The sequence below is a fragment of the Podarcis raffonei genome, chromosome 4 (assembly GCF_027172205.1).
Source record: "Podarcis raffonei isolate rPodRaf1 chromosome 4, rPodRaf1.pri, whole genome shotgun sequence".
In the NCBI taxonomy this organism is placed as follows: domain Eukaryota; kingdom Metazoa; phylum Chordata; class Lepidosauria; order Squamata; family Lacertidae; genus Podarcis; species Podarcis raffonei.
The window spans coordinates 7,500,091-7,519,573 of record NC_070605.1 but is presented as its reverse complement, the minus strand read 5'-3'; the positions used below and the strand labels follow the sequence as shown (position 1 = coordinate 7,519,573).

General features: G+C 46.3%; 1 protein-coding gene across 4 annotated transcripts in view; it reads left to right on the top strand.

The window, feature by feature from the left end:
- LOC128412208 (zinc finger protein 850-like) overlaps positions 1 to 19,483 on the top strand; it is a 264,328-nt gene that overhangs the window by 241,073 nt on the left and 3,772 nt on the right. For 3 of the 4 annotated variants that reach the window (XM_053385079.1, XM_053385081.1, XM_053385082.1), the window contains one exon: positions 18,262 to 18,388. In XM_053385079.1, coding sequence (XP_053241054.1) covers positions 18,262 to 18,388 — 127 coding nt within the window. Of the gene's footprint in view, positions 1 to 16,609; positions 16,693 to 18,261; positions 18,389 to 19,483 lie in introns of all 4 variants that reach the window. The other variant, XM_053385080.1, reaches the window with a different exon arrangement.

Genomic DNA, 19,483 nt, shown 5'->3' with positions numbered 1-19,483 from the left:
GTGGCACCTCGGTTTACAAACTTAATTTTTTCCAGAACAGGTAGCACTGTAGTAGTAATAATAATTTTTTGTAATGGCTTGGCTCTTCCACAGAAGCGATATACCAGCAGTAATTATCTCAGGTTTATTGTTCAAACACATAAATCACTCCGGAGCTCCTTCACTCTGTCTGATTTCAAGTTTGCAGTTGCAAAGTCTAAACTTCGCCCCTGCCTCTTCTTCCAAGAGGGAAAAAAAACCCTTTCGCTTCCGCTCTTTCCCCCTCCTCTCACTGACCTTTTCATGCCTTCGAGTTTTTGGGCTAGCTATTCCTGGCCTCTCCCCTTCTGTCTCTAAGCTAAGATTCGTATTTTGTGGATCTTTGCTATCTGCTCTCTGTTCTCTGAAGCTCTGCCACTCGGCTGCCCCTCCTCCCCCTCACATTCCGGCTCACATTCCAGTTTCCTTATCTCTCTTTGCTTGCTTTCATACATTCCAGCCTCTGTCAGCAGTCATAAAGAAAAAACGTGAAACCTTTGGTAACCATTGGTAACCTTTAGCTTTCATTACGGCCTTACAACACCTTCCCATGAAGTGAACCAAGTTTTTAGTTCTGCAGCTGTAATAATGGGAAACCAAGACTGAATTATTGCCTCTGTTAATTGGGCTTTATTGCTGGATTGCTTCTAACAAAGAATTTTCTTTAGTTGGCTCCATAGATTTCTGATTGGGTTAATGTTTGGGCTATTCCCAGGCCCTTACGGCAGTGGAATAGGATTATCTTGAAAGCACCGTTTGCACACAGCAGCAACAGGACATGGAGCTGAATCTTGTTGAAATAGAAAAATAAATAAATAAATATGCTTCAGTATCTGGGAAAGATCACCTGCGGAATGCTTCAGTTTGGGCTAAAGTATTTCATTTATGTATTTTGGGGCATTTACATTCCCATTAATGGTGCAAATTCTGCCCACACCTTTTGCTGCCATGCAACCCCAGATCATCACACTATCTGGGTGTTTCACGGTCGGTGTAATGCAAGTAGGATGTAAATCTTCTCTGATTCTTCTCCTCACGTATTTCATGCCATCACTACCAAGCAAGGAGATTTGGCTCTCATCCCTCTAAATAATACTGTCCCATTCTTCCACTGTCCACTTAACAAGGGTTTAGTCATGGCGTGTTGTAGTGGTTAAGAGCGGTAGACTCGTAATCTGGTGAACCGGGTTCACGTCTCCACTCCTCCACATGCAGCTGCTGGGTGACCTTGGGCCAGTCACACTTCTTTGAAGTCTCTCAGCCCCACTCACCTCACAGAGTGTTTGTTGTGGGGGAGGAAGGGAAAGGAGATTGTTAGCCGCTTTGGGACTCTTGAAGGGGAGTGAAAGGTGGGATATCAAATCCAAACTCTCCTCCTCCTCCTCCTCCTCCTCCTCCTTTTTCTTCTTCTATCTTTTCAAGCTTTGCTTGAGAGATAGCAATGGCTTTTTCCTTAGAACTCTAACATTTAGACCAATCCTTGCACTCAACTTCACATTACATTGCGCCATGTCATATTGTATACACCCAGATGATATTCTTCTGTCATGTAGGGACAGTCTCTCTATTCTTCGATCGTCACTTGCCTTTGTGCACCTTTTCCTGCCTTTACCGGTTAAGTTGGTTAAGTTTTCCCCAATCTTTCTTCTAATTTCTTCATAACTGTACCCCTGTTCACTTAATAGTACAATTTTACATCACTTTCTGGGTGACCAGTCAACTCTTTGTGCCATTTCTATAATTTTATTATGTTTTTCAACCTCACTAAATGAAAGAAGACAGAAAACCAACCAACTTGTTAGCAATCACGTAACACACTGACAAAAGTCAACCTAAGCAAGTTGTGCTTCCTTTTTCTGGTTATTTGGCTATAATGTTTCATAGAATATGGATAATTAAACCAACTTTGTTGAATTGCATTCTTGATTAAATTATCTTTCCATTGATATATAATTTTATGATAGTACTCCAAAAGAAGCAGAGTTTTGAGCCATCAAACCTCTGAAATGCACTTTTCTCCAAAAGGCTTCTGCAATTTTGACCACTACTGTATATCAAACAAAACAACATTCAACAACACATCAGAATCTCATAATAAATATGTTGATTAATGACAAACAACACAGGTAATGAACACCCCCCCCGAGCTCCATTCAGTTCTTCTCCATTTGTTCATGAGTGTCTAACCCATTTTTGTCTCCATTGCAGATTGTAATGAATCGGAAATCGAGAACAAAGGTGACCAAGATAAAATCCCCAGAGAGGAGAAGCCACGTAAAAATTTAGAGTGTGGAGAAAGCTGCAGTCAGAGCTCCCATTCCACTTCCCATCAACAAAATCTCATTGGAAAGAAACCCTATCAGTGTGTGGAATGTGGAAAGAGCTTCAGTAAGAAGGACAGTCTTACTTCCCATCAAAGAATTCATACAGGGGAGAAACCCCATCAGTGTGTGGAATGTGGAAAGAGCTTCAGGAGGAAGGACATTCTCACATTTCATCAAAGAATTCATACAGGGGAGAAACCCTATCAGTGTGTAGAATGTGGAAAGAGCTTCAGTCACAGCTTCAGTCTCACTTCCCATAAGCGAATTCATACAGGGGAGAAACCCTATCAGTGTGTGGAATGTGGAAAGAGCTTCAGTCACAGCTCCGGTCTCACTTCCCATAAGCGAATTCATACAGGGGAGAAACCCTATCAGTGTGTGGAATGTGGAAAGCGCTTCAGTCACAGCTCCAGTCTCACTTCCCATAAGCGAATTCATACAGGGGAGAAACCCTATCAGTGTGTAGAATGTGGAAAAAGCTTCAGTCAGGGCTCCAGTCTCACTTCCCATCAAATAATGCATACAGGGGAGAAACCCTATCAGTGTATAGAATGTGGAAAGAGCTTCAGGAAGAGCTGTGATCTCACTTCCCATCAAATAATTCATACAGGGGAGAAACGCTACCAGTGCTTTGAATGTGGAAAGAGCTTTAGTCACAGCCACAATCTCACTTCCCATCACAGAATTCATACAGGGGAGAAACCCTATGAATGTGTGGAATGTGGAAAGAGCTTCAGGAAGAGCTCCCATCTCACTTCCCATCAAATAATTCATACAGGGGAGAAACGCTATCAGTGCATGGAATGTGGAAAGAGCTTTAGTCACAGCCAGAGTCTCACTTCCCATCACAGAGTTCATACAGGGGAGAAACCCTATGAATGTGTGGAATGTGGAAAGAGCTTCAGGAAGAGCTCCCATCTCACTTCCCATCAAAGAATTCATACAGGGGAGAAACCCTATCAGTGTGTGGAATGTGGAAAGAGCTTCAGGAAGAGCTCCGATCTCACTTCCCATCAAAGAGTTCATACAGGGGAGAAACCCTATCAGTGTGTGGAATGTGGAAAGAGCTTCAGGAAGAAGGACCAACTCACTTGCCATCAAAGAGTTCATACAGGGGAGAAACCCTATCAGTGCGCGGAATGTGGAAAGAGCTTCAAGAGGAAGGACCAACTCACTTGCCATCATAGAGTTCATACAGGGGAGAAACCCTATCAGTGTGTAGAATGTGGAAAGAGCTTCAGTCAAAGCTCCAAACTCACTTCCCATAAAAGAATCCATACAAAGGTAGGGAAAACCATTTTACAGCTTTAGGAGCCCCGAAATCCGCACCTTTATTACCTGGCCTTTGGCTGATTGACATCTAATGCCTTTTGAACATGTGGTGTTTTGTGTTTTCATGTTGTAACCATCCTGAGACCCGTAGGTCTAGGAATAGGAGCCAATGCTTAAAGACCTAGGCGTCTCTCCCCCCCCATAAAATATTTAAGGAGGCCTGTGGGGTTTGCCCTCCTAGGCGTGTGACATCATACTAGGTCATAAGGAAAGGGTTAACTAAGTGTAAAATGATTAACCAATAGGAACCCAAGGGGAGGAGTTAGAGTTGTTAGGAAGTGAGTCTGGAGTTAGAGAAGGGAGAGGGAGGATAAGTCTGTGGGTTGGGCTAGTGTGATGTGAGAGAGTGAGAGAATCTGTTAAGAGGAGTCAGTTAAACAGCTGGGATAATCAGTTAGAAGGTATTAGGAAGGTATAGGCCAGTAAAGAAACTAAGGTTAAGAAACTGACAAAAAAAATTTATCTGAAACCATAAACTTGTAAATGCTTATAAAATAAACTTGTTTATTTGGTTTAATGTTAACAACTGTCTGGACTCAGTGTGTACCCGAGAGAAATGGGTTGGTGGCAGCGGGGAAGCGATCACAGTGGTGGCACAGGGATCAATAGACCGTCAAACGTCTGGGGACCCTGTGTGGTCGCCACAAGGCCACCCCCCAGGTTATTTTGGTTTTTTTTCCAAACGCAAGCTTTTATTCTTCTGCAACTTGCCATACAATTTCTCTTTCAATTTGCCCTCTTAAAAAATAAATAAATAAACGCACAAAGGTCACGAAGAAAACAAAATACAAGAAAATACAAATGTGGACAGGTCCCATCTTTACGGGCCAAACTTGGGTCCCCAGCAGCTCCCGGACTGCAGTTCCCATCATCCCTCCCCATTGGTCCTGCTAGTTATGGATGATGGGAGTTGTAGTCCAAAACCAGCTGGAAACCCAAGTTTGCTTTAAAGGGAAAGTAGGCTGGCCCTGTGACACCCTCTGCTGGCCAAAAGCACTGCCCCAGAATCTGAACCACCCCCAGGACTGCTAATTGGAATTTAAAGAGCTCAAAACAGAAGTTTGATCGGCACTTCAACCTCTTGGGAGCTTCTAGGCGCTTTCTGCACCACCTAGAGTACTAACAGAATTGTGGCGTCTACTGGCAACACACAAAGGAGAACAAATGAAAGACAAACACAAGGGGCAGGCAAAAACCTGGAATGGGCCATACCAAATGGACATCCGGTGTGAAGAGGTCACTTTTCCCACTGCTGAACAATGCCACAGGTAGAGGAGATGGAATGCTAGAAGTGTCTCTGGGGCAAGGGGAGCTGCTGGGAAATTGAACTACTGGCTCAAAATATTACTGTTTTAAAAGGCAGCTTCCTGGCAGCTCTGCATCACCTGGAGCAATAGATCTTGTTCTGGCTCCAGCAAAAGTCAGGCTGTCAGTTCCTCACAACTGAGAGTCCTGGCAGCGGGGATGAGGTCTTTGGGATCCTCTCCCTCATAGCTGTCAACTTTTTCCTTTTGTTGCGAGGAATCCTATTCAGAATAAGGGAATTTCTCTTCAAAAAAGGAAAACGTTGACAGCTATGCTCTCCCTACTCTTGTTTCCTCCAATACTCACTATTGCTGGATGACGAAAGCCTGTGGCACATCTTCAAGAAGAGAAAAACAAGTAATAAATGAAATAAGAAGCAAAATAAGAAACTGAGAAAATAAGAATCCACTGTTTGCCTCGCCTTGTCCTCCATCAACTGCCACCAACTGCTCTCTCCTCCACTCGCCTCACTACTAACCCAAAATGGCCGCCTGCAAGTCTGTGGTCCTTGTCACCCTAGCAACCCCCCCTCACCTGGACCTGGGCCCACCTGGCTCCACCTATTGGGAGATGATCTATAATGAAATAAAAAAATGTTTTAAGAAAACCTTTGTTACAAGATCAGAAGCATTTTTATTAGGTATTTTAGGGAAGGATTTACCAAAAGATAAGGAAAATCCCTTCATGTATGTGACAACAGCGGCCGGAATTTTACTAGCTCAAAATGGAAAGGCGATGAAAAACCAGCGAAAGAACACTGGCAAGAAAAGTTGATGGAATACGCTGAAATGGTGAAGCTAACTCAGAGACTTAAAGATAAGGACTATAATGACTTTTTAAAAGATTGGGAACCTTTTAAGATGTATATACAGAAACAATGCATAGAAACGAACTCACTGGCAGGATTTGAGTGATACACTTACAGTGGACAAATACAAACAGAAAATGCAATTATGAGGTAAAAATGAGAAGGAAGAGACAAATGTTATAACCTTCATTTTAATATATAAAGAATACAAATTTATAAGCAAAAGAAACAGAGGTGTTATAAACCAGGAAGGGAAGTTGGGGGAAGTCGCATGGCGGGGGGGTGTTAATTAAAATTGTAAAATGTAATTTGAATGTTTTTGTGGGAGCCATGAAGTCATGGCAAAGGCTTGTAGCGCCACCTGGTGCCTCGCTGACCTCGGTGACCTGCATGTCCGTGCCTTGCAGTGTATTAAGTGCATAACCTTCTATGGAGTTATGTTCCCTCTCTGGGCAGTAATTACCTTATATGGTGATGGGTGTTGAAAAGCCATGATCGGGCGATGTAACGTGAGACATTGGCAGACGGCCATGCAGGCAGTTAGACAAAGGATAATAAAGATACTGGACAGGAGAGAAGTTCGAGTGAGCTGCCCTCCACCCTGAAAATACTGATTTTGGAAAAATGGGCAGCTCCTTGTCTATTCCACAACAGAAATTTTTTAAAGACTTAAAATTTCTCCTCTCCTCCAACAAATTGGAAGTTCCTGAGGGTGATTTGATACAGCTCATTCTGGCCATCGATGAACATTGTCCCTGGTTTCCTGCAGATGGGACTTGGGAATTAAAACATTGGGATAAGATTGGAACACATTTTCATGGACACCACAGCATTGGTGTTCGGATTCTAAATGCATGGTGCAAGGTTCGTTACGCCATGGGCTCTTTATCACCAAAAAATATCTCCATGGCTGCATTGCCAACACAACCTCCAGCTTCTTTAGTCCAGCCTGCTGTGTTAGCGTCTGTTCCGATACTCGCCTTCCCAGCAGCCCCAGACCCCAAACCTCCGGACTACAGTTCCTCACCAGAGGACCCAATCCTGCAAAAATACCGTGGTCAGGCTGGAAATGACCCTACTCTCTCAGCGGCAGAACCAGCTACCCCTTTTCAACGTGCAGTCCTTGCCTGTTCCTTAATTCAGGATACTATGGCATTCCCTGTTATTGTGCCCCCTGCTGGCGCTCCAGCAGGAACTCAAGCCCAACACCAACCTTTTGACTTTAAGATCTTGAAAGAACTGCAACAGTCAGTAAAGGCCAATGGACTCAAAGCCCCATATATGCAGGCACTTTTAGAAGCCACATTAGCCCAGCTCTTGGTTCCAGAGGACATCAAGCTTTTGGCCCATACAATGTTACCTCCATCAGCGGGCGTATTGTTTGCCCACAAATGGGAAACCGCCTGCCGTGTTTATGCTCCGGCTTTATTACAACAAGTCAGAGGGAATAACCCTAACGTTACCCTCAGCGATGTCATAGATGCCATGATGGGGCGTGGTCTCTTTGTTCAGGCTTCAGTGCAAGCCACACTGCTGCAGATCTTATTGAGGGATACTGCTCTTGCAGCAAAAGAAGCAATGAGAAAAATTCCAGAACCCACTAGTATTCAGTCTAGATGGGGTTCAATCAGGCAAGAGGCAAGAGAATCATATTCTTCCTTTATGGACAGGCTGCTTACAGCAGTGAGTCGCCAAATAGAAAATCCTGAAGCCAAACAAATAATTATCAAACAATTGGCCTTTGAAAATGCCAATGAGGATTGTAAGGTTGTGTTACGACCGATAATACACAATCCTACCACAGACACAGCAGCCATGCTTCGCATTTGTCAGTCTGTAGGTACAGCCACCCACAAGGCTCATCTGCTGGCAGCAGCGCTAAATACAAACCAGCCTGTAGCCACCGATAAAACTTGTTTCCAGTGTGGCAAACCAGGCGCAATGCAGATCCACGCAACAGCCCCGGTGTCCTTCTACCAAATGTCCAATCTGCCAAAAAGGCTTTCATTGGGCCAATCAATGCAGATCTCTTCCCCAAAACCAACAGCAGGGTCAGCACACTGCCCGAAATCAGCAAAAAAAACAGCAGGGAAACCGGCAGCCGGGCCCAGACAAACCAATAGGGGACCCCCCGGAGTCTAGGGAAACAGCACCACAGCTTCGCCTGACCCAGGACATGGAATTCCATTTGCCTTTCTGCCCTTTAAAGACTCATGTCCTCGCTGAAGCAGGGTTGGACAATCATGCCACTTGCCTGGTATTGCCTTTATTATCCGCGCAAGCAGCAGGAATTCATGCAGTACCGATGTTAACACACGGACCATATGTGAATTTCCCTGAGATCACGCTATACGCGGATCGTCCATGCAGGATACAGTCAAATACTCCAGTAGCAAAGATTATCATCTTCCCCCCATCCGAACAGCCACCCCTGATTGCAGCAGCCATGGACATTACAGCCTTGCGCCCTTCTGTGTCTTGAAACCTTTCCGCATGCGCCACCCAGAAGTGATATGTTATCTTTACATGGATGACATCTTAATAGCTGCGAAGAAACTCCCGCCCGCTATTTTTCAAGAACTTTCTGCCACATTGGCGGAAGCGGGACTTTGCGTAGCGCCTGAAAAAATTCAATTGACGTTGCCCGCCACTTACTTGGGACATAAAGTCACTGCACAAGCAGCGCTGCATATTGTTCCCCAACTGACTATCCCTTCAAGCATGAAGCTTGTGGAATTACAGCAACTTCTTGGGCATTTGAATTGGGCTCGCTCTTTCCTTGCATTACCCACCAGTACATTATCACCATTGTTTTCGGCGCTCGCGGGACACAAGGATCCAGCAGATGTAATTCAGGTCACCTCGGCAATGATCACTGCATTACAAACCATTAATCAGCACCTGCGATCTACTCTCGTGGACAGGATCACAGAAGCCTCTGCACACGAGCTGCATCTGGCAGTGTTTGCCACACCATTGTTGCCAACAGGAATTTTATATGCTCAGACGGACAAGAGGAAGACTATCTGCATTATAGAATGGCTACATTTGCCAAATACCCCACCAAAAAACATTAATTCAGTAATTGATTCCACATCAGACATTGTCATAAAAGGACGTTCTCGCGCCATGGCCTTGAGCAGTTTTGATGTTGCATCAATGTATTTGCCTTTCTCACAGACTGAACAGCAGCATTTATTGGTAACTAATGCTGCCGTGCAAATCGCCTTGGCTGATTTTATAGGTGTGATCATTTTCAACCCTCCGAAGGATGACCGTTTGACTTTTCTGACACAAGTCACCTATGTTTTGGCCACCCCCTTGTCTCTCACACCTCTTCCCTCTGCATTGACCCTCTTCACGGATCGAACAAAAAGTAGGGGGGTGGTGACATGGGAGGAGGGAGGAAAATGGAAATATTTATTTACCCCTCCACAGTCTTCTGCTCAGCGAGCTGAGCTAGCGGCTGTGATTCTTGCCTTTCAATCTTTTTCTATTCAACCTTTCAATCTCATTGTGGATACTCAGTATGTATATCGTCTTTTTGCTATTTTACCAATATCTCCGAGTGGTACACCAGCAGGGGCTTGATCTTCAGGTCGCCGCTTGCGTTGGCACAGAAGAGCAGGGTCAGATGGTCCTTCATGGGCTTGTGGCCAGGCAACTTGGACTCCTCCTGTGTGATGAAAGTCCTTTTGGGCATCCTCTTCCAAAACAGCCCGGTCTCGTTGCAGTTGAAGACCTGCTGTGGAACGTAGCCCTCCGCCTTCACAGCCTCCAGGAACTCCACTGCAAAGTCTTCAGCCGCAGGAACATCAGAACTGGCAGCCTCTCCATGCCTGACCACGCTGTGGATTCCAGATCTTGCCTTGAACCGGTCAAACCAGCCTCTGCTTGCCTTGAAGACTTCTGGCTCGCCTGAGGTTCCTGGCTGTTCCCGGATGAGGTCAGCGTGCAAGGCCTTGGCCTTCTCACAAATGACGGCCTCAGTCACTGTGACCCCTGCACGCTGCTTCTCTTCCAACCAGATGAGCAGCAACTTCTCGACCTCCTCCAGAACTGCTGGGCGGTTCTTCACGATCCTGGTGACTCCCTTGGCTGCATCAGTCGCAAGGATCTTCTCCCTCATCTTCAGGATGGTGCCGATGGTCGATGGGTTCCTGCCGTACTCCCTGGCGAGGTCTGTCACACGCATTCCACCGTCGTGCTTCCAGATGATCTCCTTCTTCATTTCCAGTGTCACCTTCTCCTTCTTCCTCTCGCCGGCCTCCGCAGCAGCAGTCTTCTTGGGTCCCATGGCAGCACAGCTCCTACCTTCGTAAACTCAGAAAAAGAAAAAGAAAAAATCAGCAATTCAAACCCAGAACCAAGTCCTTGGATTCCAAACACCCAACCCAAAATCCAAAAAACCCCCAAAAAAGTTTTAGAAGTTTAACTTACGAAATGGCTGCAAATCACCAAAGTCTTCAAAATCCTCAAATGGCTGCAAAAGAAGTTTTGGAAAAGCTTTAAAAATCACCAAAGTCTTCAAAAACCTCAACTGTTCCCCCAGCCACCCACCCACCACACAGAAATTGCAAATCCCTCCCCAACTGATCCCCCAGCCCCTCCCCAACTGTTGCAAACCCCTCCCCAACTGTTCCCCCAGCCAGCCAGCACAGCACACAGAAATTCAAAACCCACAATTTTTTTTTAAAAAAATCCAACATGGCCCAATGGTTACAGAAAACCATAAAAATTCAAAAAAAAAAAAAAAACCACACAAGCTCCCAGATCCTTGCAAACCCCTCCTCAACTGTTCCCCCAGCCAGCCAGCACACAGAAATTCAAAACCCATAAAATTTTTTTTAAAAAAACAACATGGCCCAATGGTCACAGAAAATCATAAAAATTCAAAAAAACCCACACAAGCTTCCAGATTCTTGCTAACCCCTCCTCAACTGTTCCCCCAGCGAGCCAGCACACACAAATTCAAAACCCAGAATTTTTTTTTAAAAAACAACAACATGGCCCAATGGTCACAAAAAATCAGAAAAATGCAGAAAAAACCCACACAAGCTCCCAGATTCTTGCAAACCTCTCCCCAACACCAAGTCCTTGAATTCTAAACACCCCAACCCAAAATCCAAAACCCCCCAAAAAAGTTTCAAAAGTTTAACTTACCAAATGGCTGCAGAAGAAGTTTTGGAAAAGCTTCAAAAATTCAGCAAAGTCTTTAAAAAGCTCAGAAAGGCTACCACACCGCATGCTATGTGTTGCTCCTCGAAGTCAAGTCGCAACTGCACCTCTTCAAGCAATGCACCCTGCGTTTTAACGGTTTTAAGACAAAGGAAACAAACTTGCAAGACGTTTTCGTCTTGCGAAGCAAGCCCATAGGGAAATTCGTCTTGCGAAGCAACTCGTAAACGGAAAACCCTTTCGTCTTGCGAGTTTTTCGTCTTGCGGGGCACCACTGTACTCACATACACAACCAGAGTGTAGGATGGAAGGGCTCACAGCATCAACACCCGAACAGATCTTGCTTCTCTATTAGTAGCAGCTTTGGCTCCAGCACAGAGCAAGCTGGTTTTGGGGTTTCCCACAACTCTCTCTGGGTCTTGCTTTCCTACCTAGCAGCCAGGTGAGATGGGAGGGGGGAGGACACCCCCCCATTAGCTGCAGCTCTTGCAACCCAGTTCCTTCTTTGGGAATGCTGAGGAGGACACTCTATGGCCAGGAAAGGCCCTTGTCTTGCCAAGAAACTTGCCTGTGGGAATCGTGCATCCATAATGCTATGATGAGGCATCTGATCAAGACCTGCATTTTAAAATGAGCTTTAAAGATATATTTGCAAATGCTTGTATGTTTCATGCCAGGTGGCAGCTGTTTATCTTCCTGCTCAAGGGCCCCCCTGATTTATAGCAGTAGCAGGAGACACGTTTCTCAAAGTTGTAAAAGGAAATTACAGGCTAGGAGCAAAAGGTCATACTGACCATACAAATTACAGAATACAATCAAGCTGCAAAAACACTAATTAAGAGTTGGTAAATAGTAAGATTTATTGTTTAACAGAAGACTCGAGCAATATTTTCCTAAGGTTAAAGGGCAAGAGCTAATGGGAACAGCAGCTGGCTGGGGAAAGGGAGTTGTAAACTGAAGAGGTTTTTTGAAGCTGTTTCCTTTTTACTTTGAAAAGGCCTTTTCTTCTAAAAAGCTATATATGTTAATGTATGAAATATATTGGCTTAATGTAATTATGCAAAGGATTTAGAAAGTAATAAATGTTAGATTCTTATGTTAGATTCTTATTTCATTGATGGTGTGTGTGAAGGTGAACCCAAGATCTCTGTTACCATGAGCCATCTGTTTTAGCCATCTGTTTTGGAGTGAATAGGGCAATAGGGCAATAGGGCAATAGGGCAAAAGGTGAAATGTTAATTAAGGTGCCTTGTCGAGGCAAATGTAAGATATATGGCTACTTGTCTGCCATTTATGGATAGAAGGAAATATAGCTCTTTGTCTCCCATAAAAGGTAATAGGAAATGGGTGTATCTTTTATGATTGGTTCTAGCAAACAGCCAATAGGAATTTCAACCAGGCTGATTGGACAGAGGCAGCCAAAGGAGGAGCAAGGGGGCTGGGCTGAGGAAATATAAGTGCTGGCCATCAGGGCTGGAAGGGGCAGAGCTTTGGTAACCATATACCACTGTGCCTATCATTTATTTGTCTGACAAATAAATTATTATTTTAATTTCTCTATTGCTGCGTTGAATATTTCATTCCAGCTAAGCGTTAACCACAAGCAGGGTGCTACAATGGAAAGGGTGAATGTCTTCTAGAATTCTCTGGTGTCACCAGAAGAGGAAGCCGTTCTTTTCAGTTAGGTCTGTTATCAACTTCAGAGGATGAGTAGCCTTGGGAGCCTCTTGGGGAGATGGAAGTGATGAAAGGACTGAATCCATGAGGGAGAGCTACTTGCTCTGAGATGGGGTAACCTTCGGGCAAAGGCCAGCAGAGAAGGGATGCTGTTGGCTGCTGGTTTCTGTTGCTCCCCACTTTCCCAAAGGGCGTAACATCAGAGGTCCTGTGGGAGGAAAGAGCGTCTCGGAGTCAGGGGCCAGTCTGGGCCAAAGCGGCCCCCATTGCCCCCACCACGGAGTCCCTGGCACTCCTGGACCATGAGGGATGCAGATTTTGGTCTTGGACCAAATTGGGGGCCAAACTGTCAGTATTTAGGTCTCCCATTGCTAGTGTACTATGATGTCCATGTTTACATCTTCTGTGTAAGAATGGAAGTCAGTCTGTAAATCACTTCCATCCTTTCTTCTCTTTTACTCTGACCAAGGAGGAGACGGCTGTGGAAGACAGCTCACGCCATGTTTCTTTGTTATTTTCCGCTGTAAATAAAGCTTGATTTCACATTTTAACACAGTTTGCAGCACATCTGCAAAGAGAAGGACATGGGGACAGGTGAGTCTCTCCCTGAGCACCTGGCAAGGCTATTCCAAGAGTTTTCTCCTGGATTCCAAGTCCTACTACAGGGGAGGAGGGACATCCCAGGCCTTGGGGGCAAATCCTGGCCTCCTTCTACCAGAATGTGGCTCCCCACGCTAACAAAACGCTATTAGCAACCTTACGCTATTAGCTATTTCGAAAACGCTATTTCGAAAGGAGAACACTCACCTAATAATAATAATAATAATAATAATAATTATACCCCGCCCATCTGGCTGGGTTCCCCAGCCACTCTGGGTGGCTTCCAACAAAATATTAAAATACAGTAGTACATTAAATATTAAAAGCTTCCCTAAACATAATAACAACAATCATCCATTTTTAGTCCTTTGAATTAGCAATTGAGCATTTCTGGAAAGGGAAATAGCATACTTTTGTATATTATTATAAGAAGCATGCATAAGAAAGTATTACTCATTTATGATGAGAATAGGATTTATTTATTTTGAAATTTACTTGGTTCCTCCTTGGCAGCCAGTGCGATTGTTTATGCAGGGCTAGGACTCAGGACCCGCTGCCTTGAGGGACATCTAAGAGCAGTTGGGCAGGGGAAAGGTCTCCCTTGGGAGGTGGTGGACTCTCCTTCCTTGGAGGTTTCTAAGCACAGATCAGACGGCCATCTGCCATGGATGCTTTAGCTGAGATTCCTGCATTGCTGGGGGTTGGACTAGATGACCCTGGGATCCCCTCCTATCTCTCCACTCCTGAATTCTAGGAGGAGCTTCCTTGCCTCCTGCAAAGCCCTTTTCCCTGCAAGCTCTTCCTCTGGTTTCTGGACAAGGGAGGGAGATGCTCAGAGTCCAGCCAAGAGCCTCACCCCCAAAGGATATCTGGGCATTGGCGTAGCCAGGGGGGCAGCTGCCCCCTAAATCCATAAAAAATAATAAGAATCTGAGGTTCTGCCAAGCGAGAGAGGGCTGAGCTGGAGGGACTCGGCTTGGCAAGGGTTAAAGGGAACTGAGCTGCCTTCCTAGAGAGGACAGGAAGCAAGGGGGGGCCAGGTCCTCCAGAGCCAAGGCCCCTCCCTCCCCAGTCCTTTCCTGCTTTGGGGTCTCTCCTGCAAGGGCTGCCTCGCTGTCCCCTCCTGGGATCTGGTGAGTCTCCTCTCTCTCCCCCCAGAGGGTGCAGTGGGGAGGGGGGGTCCCAGGGCTGCAGCAGGAGAGGGTGCCTGGGGGGCCTGATCCGGGAGGGGCCAGGTCTGCCACGCTCTCCTTCCTGGAGAACACAGGATCCCAAACTCATCTGGCCCTCCGCCCCCCCTTGCTGAAAAGATCTCCCTTCTTTAAAGAAAGGAGTCCCTGGGACTTTAACTCTGTGTGACATCGCTCAGCCTCATTGCACAACAGAGGAAACATGTGCAAATAGTTTTCCAAAGCTGGACTAGGAGGTGGACTAGCCCCCCCCCTCCCCAGGAAAGGCCAGGAATAAAGAGAGGGATCCCAGCCCATAGTCTGGCTGCTGCATTGCGGACCAGTTTCCCAGTCGTCTCCAAGGGCAGCTCCCCACGGAGGCCACGGCAGCAATCCCCTCGCACCCAGAGCATAGCATCCCAGGACCACGTCCTCTCTCTCCCAAAGGGATTGTTGCTGGCAAAGAAGCCGGAAATGGGCGCTGCTACTCACCGAACCTGCAGGGACCTTGGCATCAATGGCTGTGTGTGTGTGTGTGTGTGTGTGTGTGTGAAGCTATCTAGCGGAATAATAATAATAATAATAATAATAATAATAATAATAATAATAATAGTTACCCACCTAAATATCAAGGGAGATGTCTTTGGCCCTGCCCACTTGGCCCTCAGGGGGTTGACCAGATACATACCTGGCCCTCAGAGCAAAGAAAAAGGGACCCCACCCCAGGAGTCTGTCTGGAGAGTGGCAGAGAGTCCAAGTACAAGAAAAGGAGACAGAAGCAGGGGAGGGGGGGAGAGCAACTCCTGAGGACCCCCAGGTGAGGACCCCCACTAGAGCCAAGCATCTATTTTTCACAAGATACAAACGATTCTCTTGTCAGTTGGTTCTGACTTCATGCGTTGACTAGAAGGCTGCAGAAACCAGGTTGATTAATCTCCCAGAAATCCCTTCAGTTGCCTCCAAATTTTGCATTGCTAGAAGGCTAGAGATGTATTTCTTCTCCTCTTCCTTCTCTTTCTTTTCAAAAAGATAGCTCATGGTCTGGGATGCAGTGCAATCCTGACCTGGTTCCCAGCAAGACTCATCTATGCTTGCTCAGGGAACCACCCCCCCCCCGGCCTACAAATTCTGTAACAGAACAATGTGTTTGCTTTGTAGGATTTGCTAGAGCCTTTCATTAAGACAGGCAAAACTTGTCAGAAGTCCAAAGGGTTCCTTCCGATCTCTCAAAGGCTTCCTGAGAGCACAAATGGATGAGCAAGACTCAGCTGGCCCTGAAGCAGGAAGAGGCCATGGCAGCCAAACTGGGAGCAGTGGGGGATTCTGGGAAAACCCAGTGCAGAAGAGCCTGGGTGAGGAGGACACCCTCCGCTCAGAGGTGCAGAGCCAGCAGTTGAGGCAGTTCTGCTGCCAGGAGGCCAAAGGACCCCGAGAGGTTTGCAGCCGACTCTTCCACTTTTGCCACCAGTGGCTGAAGCCGGAAAGGCACACGAAACCTGAGATGCTGGACCTGGTGATCTTGGAGCAGTTCCTGGCTGTCCTTCCCCCGGAGATGGAGAGCTGGGTGAGGGAATGCGGAGCGGAGACCAGTTCCCAGGCGGTGGCCCTGGCCGAAGGTTTCCTCCTGAGTCAGGCAGAGGAGAGAAAGCAGGTGAGAGAGACTTTCGTCTGGATACTCCCAAGGGGCTCCAAACAGGACAGAGAACATCCCATAATGGTCGGCTGATGTCCCATCTGTTTTCTTGGAAAGCATCTATGGAATGAGATCTCACACCCTTCAAGTCTTTGCCATTCTCTGTCTAATATTTCTCCCCATTCTCTGTTTTGAATCCTTGTTTCTTTTTCAGGGAAAAGATGTCTTTGCAGAAATGGACGTGGATTCCTGTGAGGCAGAGAGGCCTCCGTTGGACACCAGAGAGAGGCCACTGGGTAAGGAGGAAGGTGGTTTTTCTCTGTTTGGTCTCATTCTGTTGGTTTTCCAATTCATCTGTGAGTTGTGGAGATAACAGTTGGGAACAAGGGTCCAGAGGAGGGGAGATGTATTTCTGCACCACAAACATATGAAATGGGCACAAACGTCCAAATGCTCTCAGCAGGTAAGGATTTCTCAAAGGCCCATCTGCAGTTACAGATGCCCTGTTTCACCTGTGAGAGAAGCCGGCACTCCTGGCGTCCTGTTTACCTTTTATCTCTTGCAGGTGACAGAATGATGCCGGCAAGACTTCCTGATCCGTCTTTTCATGGGGGCAGAAGGGAAGCAGCGGCTGTGGAACCAGATCAGGTCAGGGGAAGCTGCCTTGTGGGGATAGAGGCCGAGGGATGGAGCAATGTCATGGACTGGTTGGGCACAGAGGAGTGGTGGGAGGAAGCAGCTGGGGAACCAGGAAGGAAGATGGCTGAGAGCCCAAGAAGTGGAGGTAGAAGAAGGATGGGCGGTCAGAGGGGGAAGAGGGGGAAGCCTGGGAAGAGGAGGTGTCAGAAGCTGAAGGGGTTACAGGGCTTAGTGAGCTGGGAGACTCTGTGTCAGAATGCAGTGCAGAATCAGAGGCAGAAGACGAAGGAGGCGAGTGGGAGAGGAAGGTCGAGAGGCAGAGGTGAGTCAGGATAAGGAAGAGCCACTGATGGCTCCCTCTTCTTTTTCCAGAAGCCACCCTCCCTGCTTGTCTCTCAGAGCCAGGAGACCCCGTTCATTGCAGGACTCTCTGCTAGATCATGCTAGAGACAGATGGCCATTCAAAACAGTCTTATTTTATTTCTTGACTTCGGTTACCAGACGTCCCCTTTTCGCAGGGACTGTCCTCGGATTTGTGAATAATTCTGCGGACAAATACCATCCCTGGAATGTCCCCAGATTTCATCTAATGTCCCCGGGAAATGCAGCAGTGGCAGTCTCAGCAGCCCAGAGCTGCCTGAGAGATCCCTGCCTCCTCCTGCTTGCACGCAAGTAGCAGTTGGGATGGGGCTGCTCCGAAAGGCAGTGTAAAGCCTCGCTTCGCAGCTAAGGGATCTACGCTCCCTCCTGCTAGCATGCAAGTAGGAATGGAATTGGGGCTGCTCCGATGAGAAGGGAGGCATCGCGCTGCCCGAACCTTGGTGTTGCTCTTGGCCCTCCTTCTTCGCCTTCCATGCCTGACCCACCGCGCAGCGCTTCCCCATCACCACCACCACCGAAGAACCAACAACTCAGGGGCTACCCAGGCTCATGGAGAAAGGAGATAGAAGCCTCGGAGGAAGGGGAACCGTGGCGGTTGAGGTCAAGGTGGTGGCCGCCCCTCTGCCACCTCCATCGCTGCAGCATCAACGTCCCACACATGTAGTATTATTTATTTATTTATTTATTTATACTTAGTGTCTCCGGATTCATCGAAAAAATCTTATACAAGATTGATCAATGAATGCTAAAATTGGTTTCTAAGGGGTGGACAAATGTGAACAAATAGTGGCCTGGATTCACCTAACCAGCCCCATCGGCTGCAAAATGGGGCCTGCCCCCCATTGCTCCCCCCTCCATGCCAACATGAACCCCTTGAATTTGGCTCTAGGGCATTGGGAGGGAACTCCCCAAAACAGCTCATGAGGAAAGGAGAAAGTGGATCCTTCCATCAGGCAAACTGGAATGCTTGCGTAGGCAAAATGACTTGGAAAACACAATGTGGAGAACCACGTATTTGCACAAAGACAAATACGCATAATTAAAACGCAGAATAAAATAAGCATCCATATTTGAAATGTGCAGCAAAGCAACCCTATTGAAACAACACCGCAATGTACAGGAAGGAAACAACAGAGCATTGTGTAGCAGATCATATTTCTGCTGTCTCAGAGGAGGACATTTCCCTTTTTCATTTAGGGTTCATTGTGCTTTGAAGATGTCGCTGTTCGTTTCACGGACGAGGAGTGGGCGTTGCTGGATCCTGACCAGAGAGCTCTGCATAAGGATGTCATGGAGGAGAATTGTGGGATCGTGGCCTCTCTTGGTAAGCCTCCCTGTGGGATCGTCATATCTGCCTGGAAATTCAAAAAATACCTCAATGTGACCAACCTCATCTATTTTCACAGAGCTCAACAGCGCCCCCATAACACCTGGGAACCTAACACCCCCACAATAAAGAGTAAATTACAGTTTTTTCTTTGAACAATCTTTCTCAAATTATTCCTTTTTCTACCAGGATTGGGCTGGTCTGAACTTCTGAGGCAATCTTAAATGTCAGCTTCAGAATTGTTAGGAAAGATAAGTAGCTTCAGGTTTTTGTTTTTGCTCCTGTCAGTCTTGGGTTGACCAAAGAGACGACTGACATTGGAGATGGAGGGGATGCCAAACAAAATCCATCCCAGAGAAGAGCTAGGCTTATGGAATCTCAGATAGTAGTAGCAGTGATGATGATGATGATGATGATAGGTCCTGCGGGACCTGACATCTTTCCGCAGGGCCTGCAAGACAGAGCTGTTCCACCAGGCCTTTGGTCAGGGCGCAGCCTGACCCCCTCCTCTGGCAATCTGCACAGAATTTTGCTTAATGGTTGCCATCAATTTGATTTTAATTTGATTTTAATTAATTTTATAATGAATGTTTTTAGAATGTTGGATTATTTTGATTGTTGTTAGCCGCCCTGAGCCCAGCTTCGGCTGGGGAGGGCGGGATATAAATGAAATTTTTATTATTTATTATTTATTATAATACAGTGGTACCTCGGTTTACAAACTTAACAACAACAGCAACAATAATAACAAGAGTAATATAGTGGTACCTAGGTTTACAAACTTAATCTTTTCCGGAACAGGACTGTTCTTAAATCGAGGTACCACTGTGATAATAATAGTAATTTTTATTTCTATGCTGCCCATCTGGCTGGGTTGCCTCAGCCACTCTGAGCGGCACAACACATATATAATCATGAAACACAAATAATAATAATCTGAACCCATATAAAAAGAACATTAACTTTAAAATTAACAACTTATACTAGAGGCCAAACTTGTGTAAATCTTTTGTGAAACGTGTATTTCTGAGGTTTGATGTCTCATAACACCACTTTTGTGTGGAGTAATACCATAAAATTATAGAGCAATGG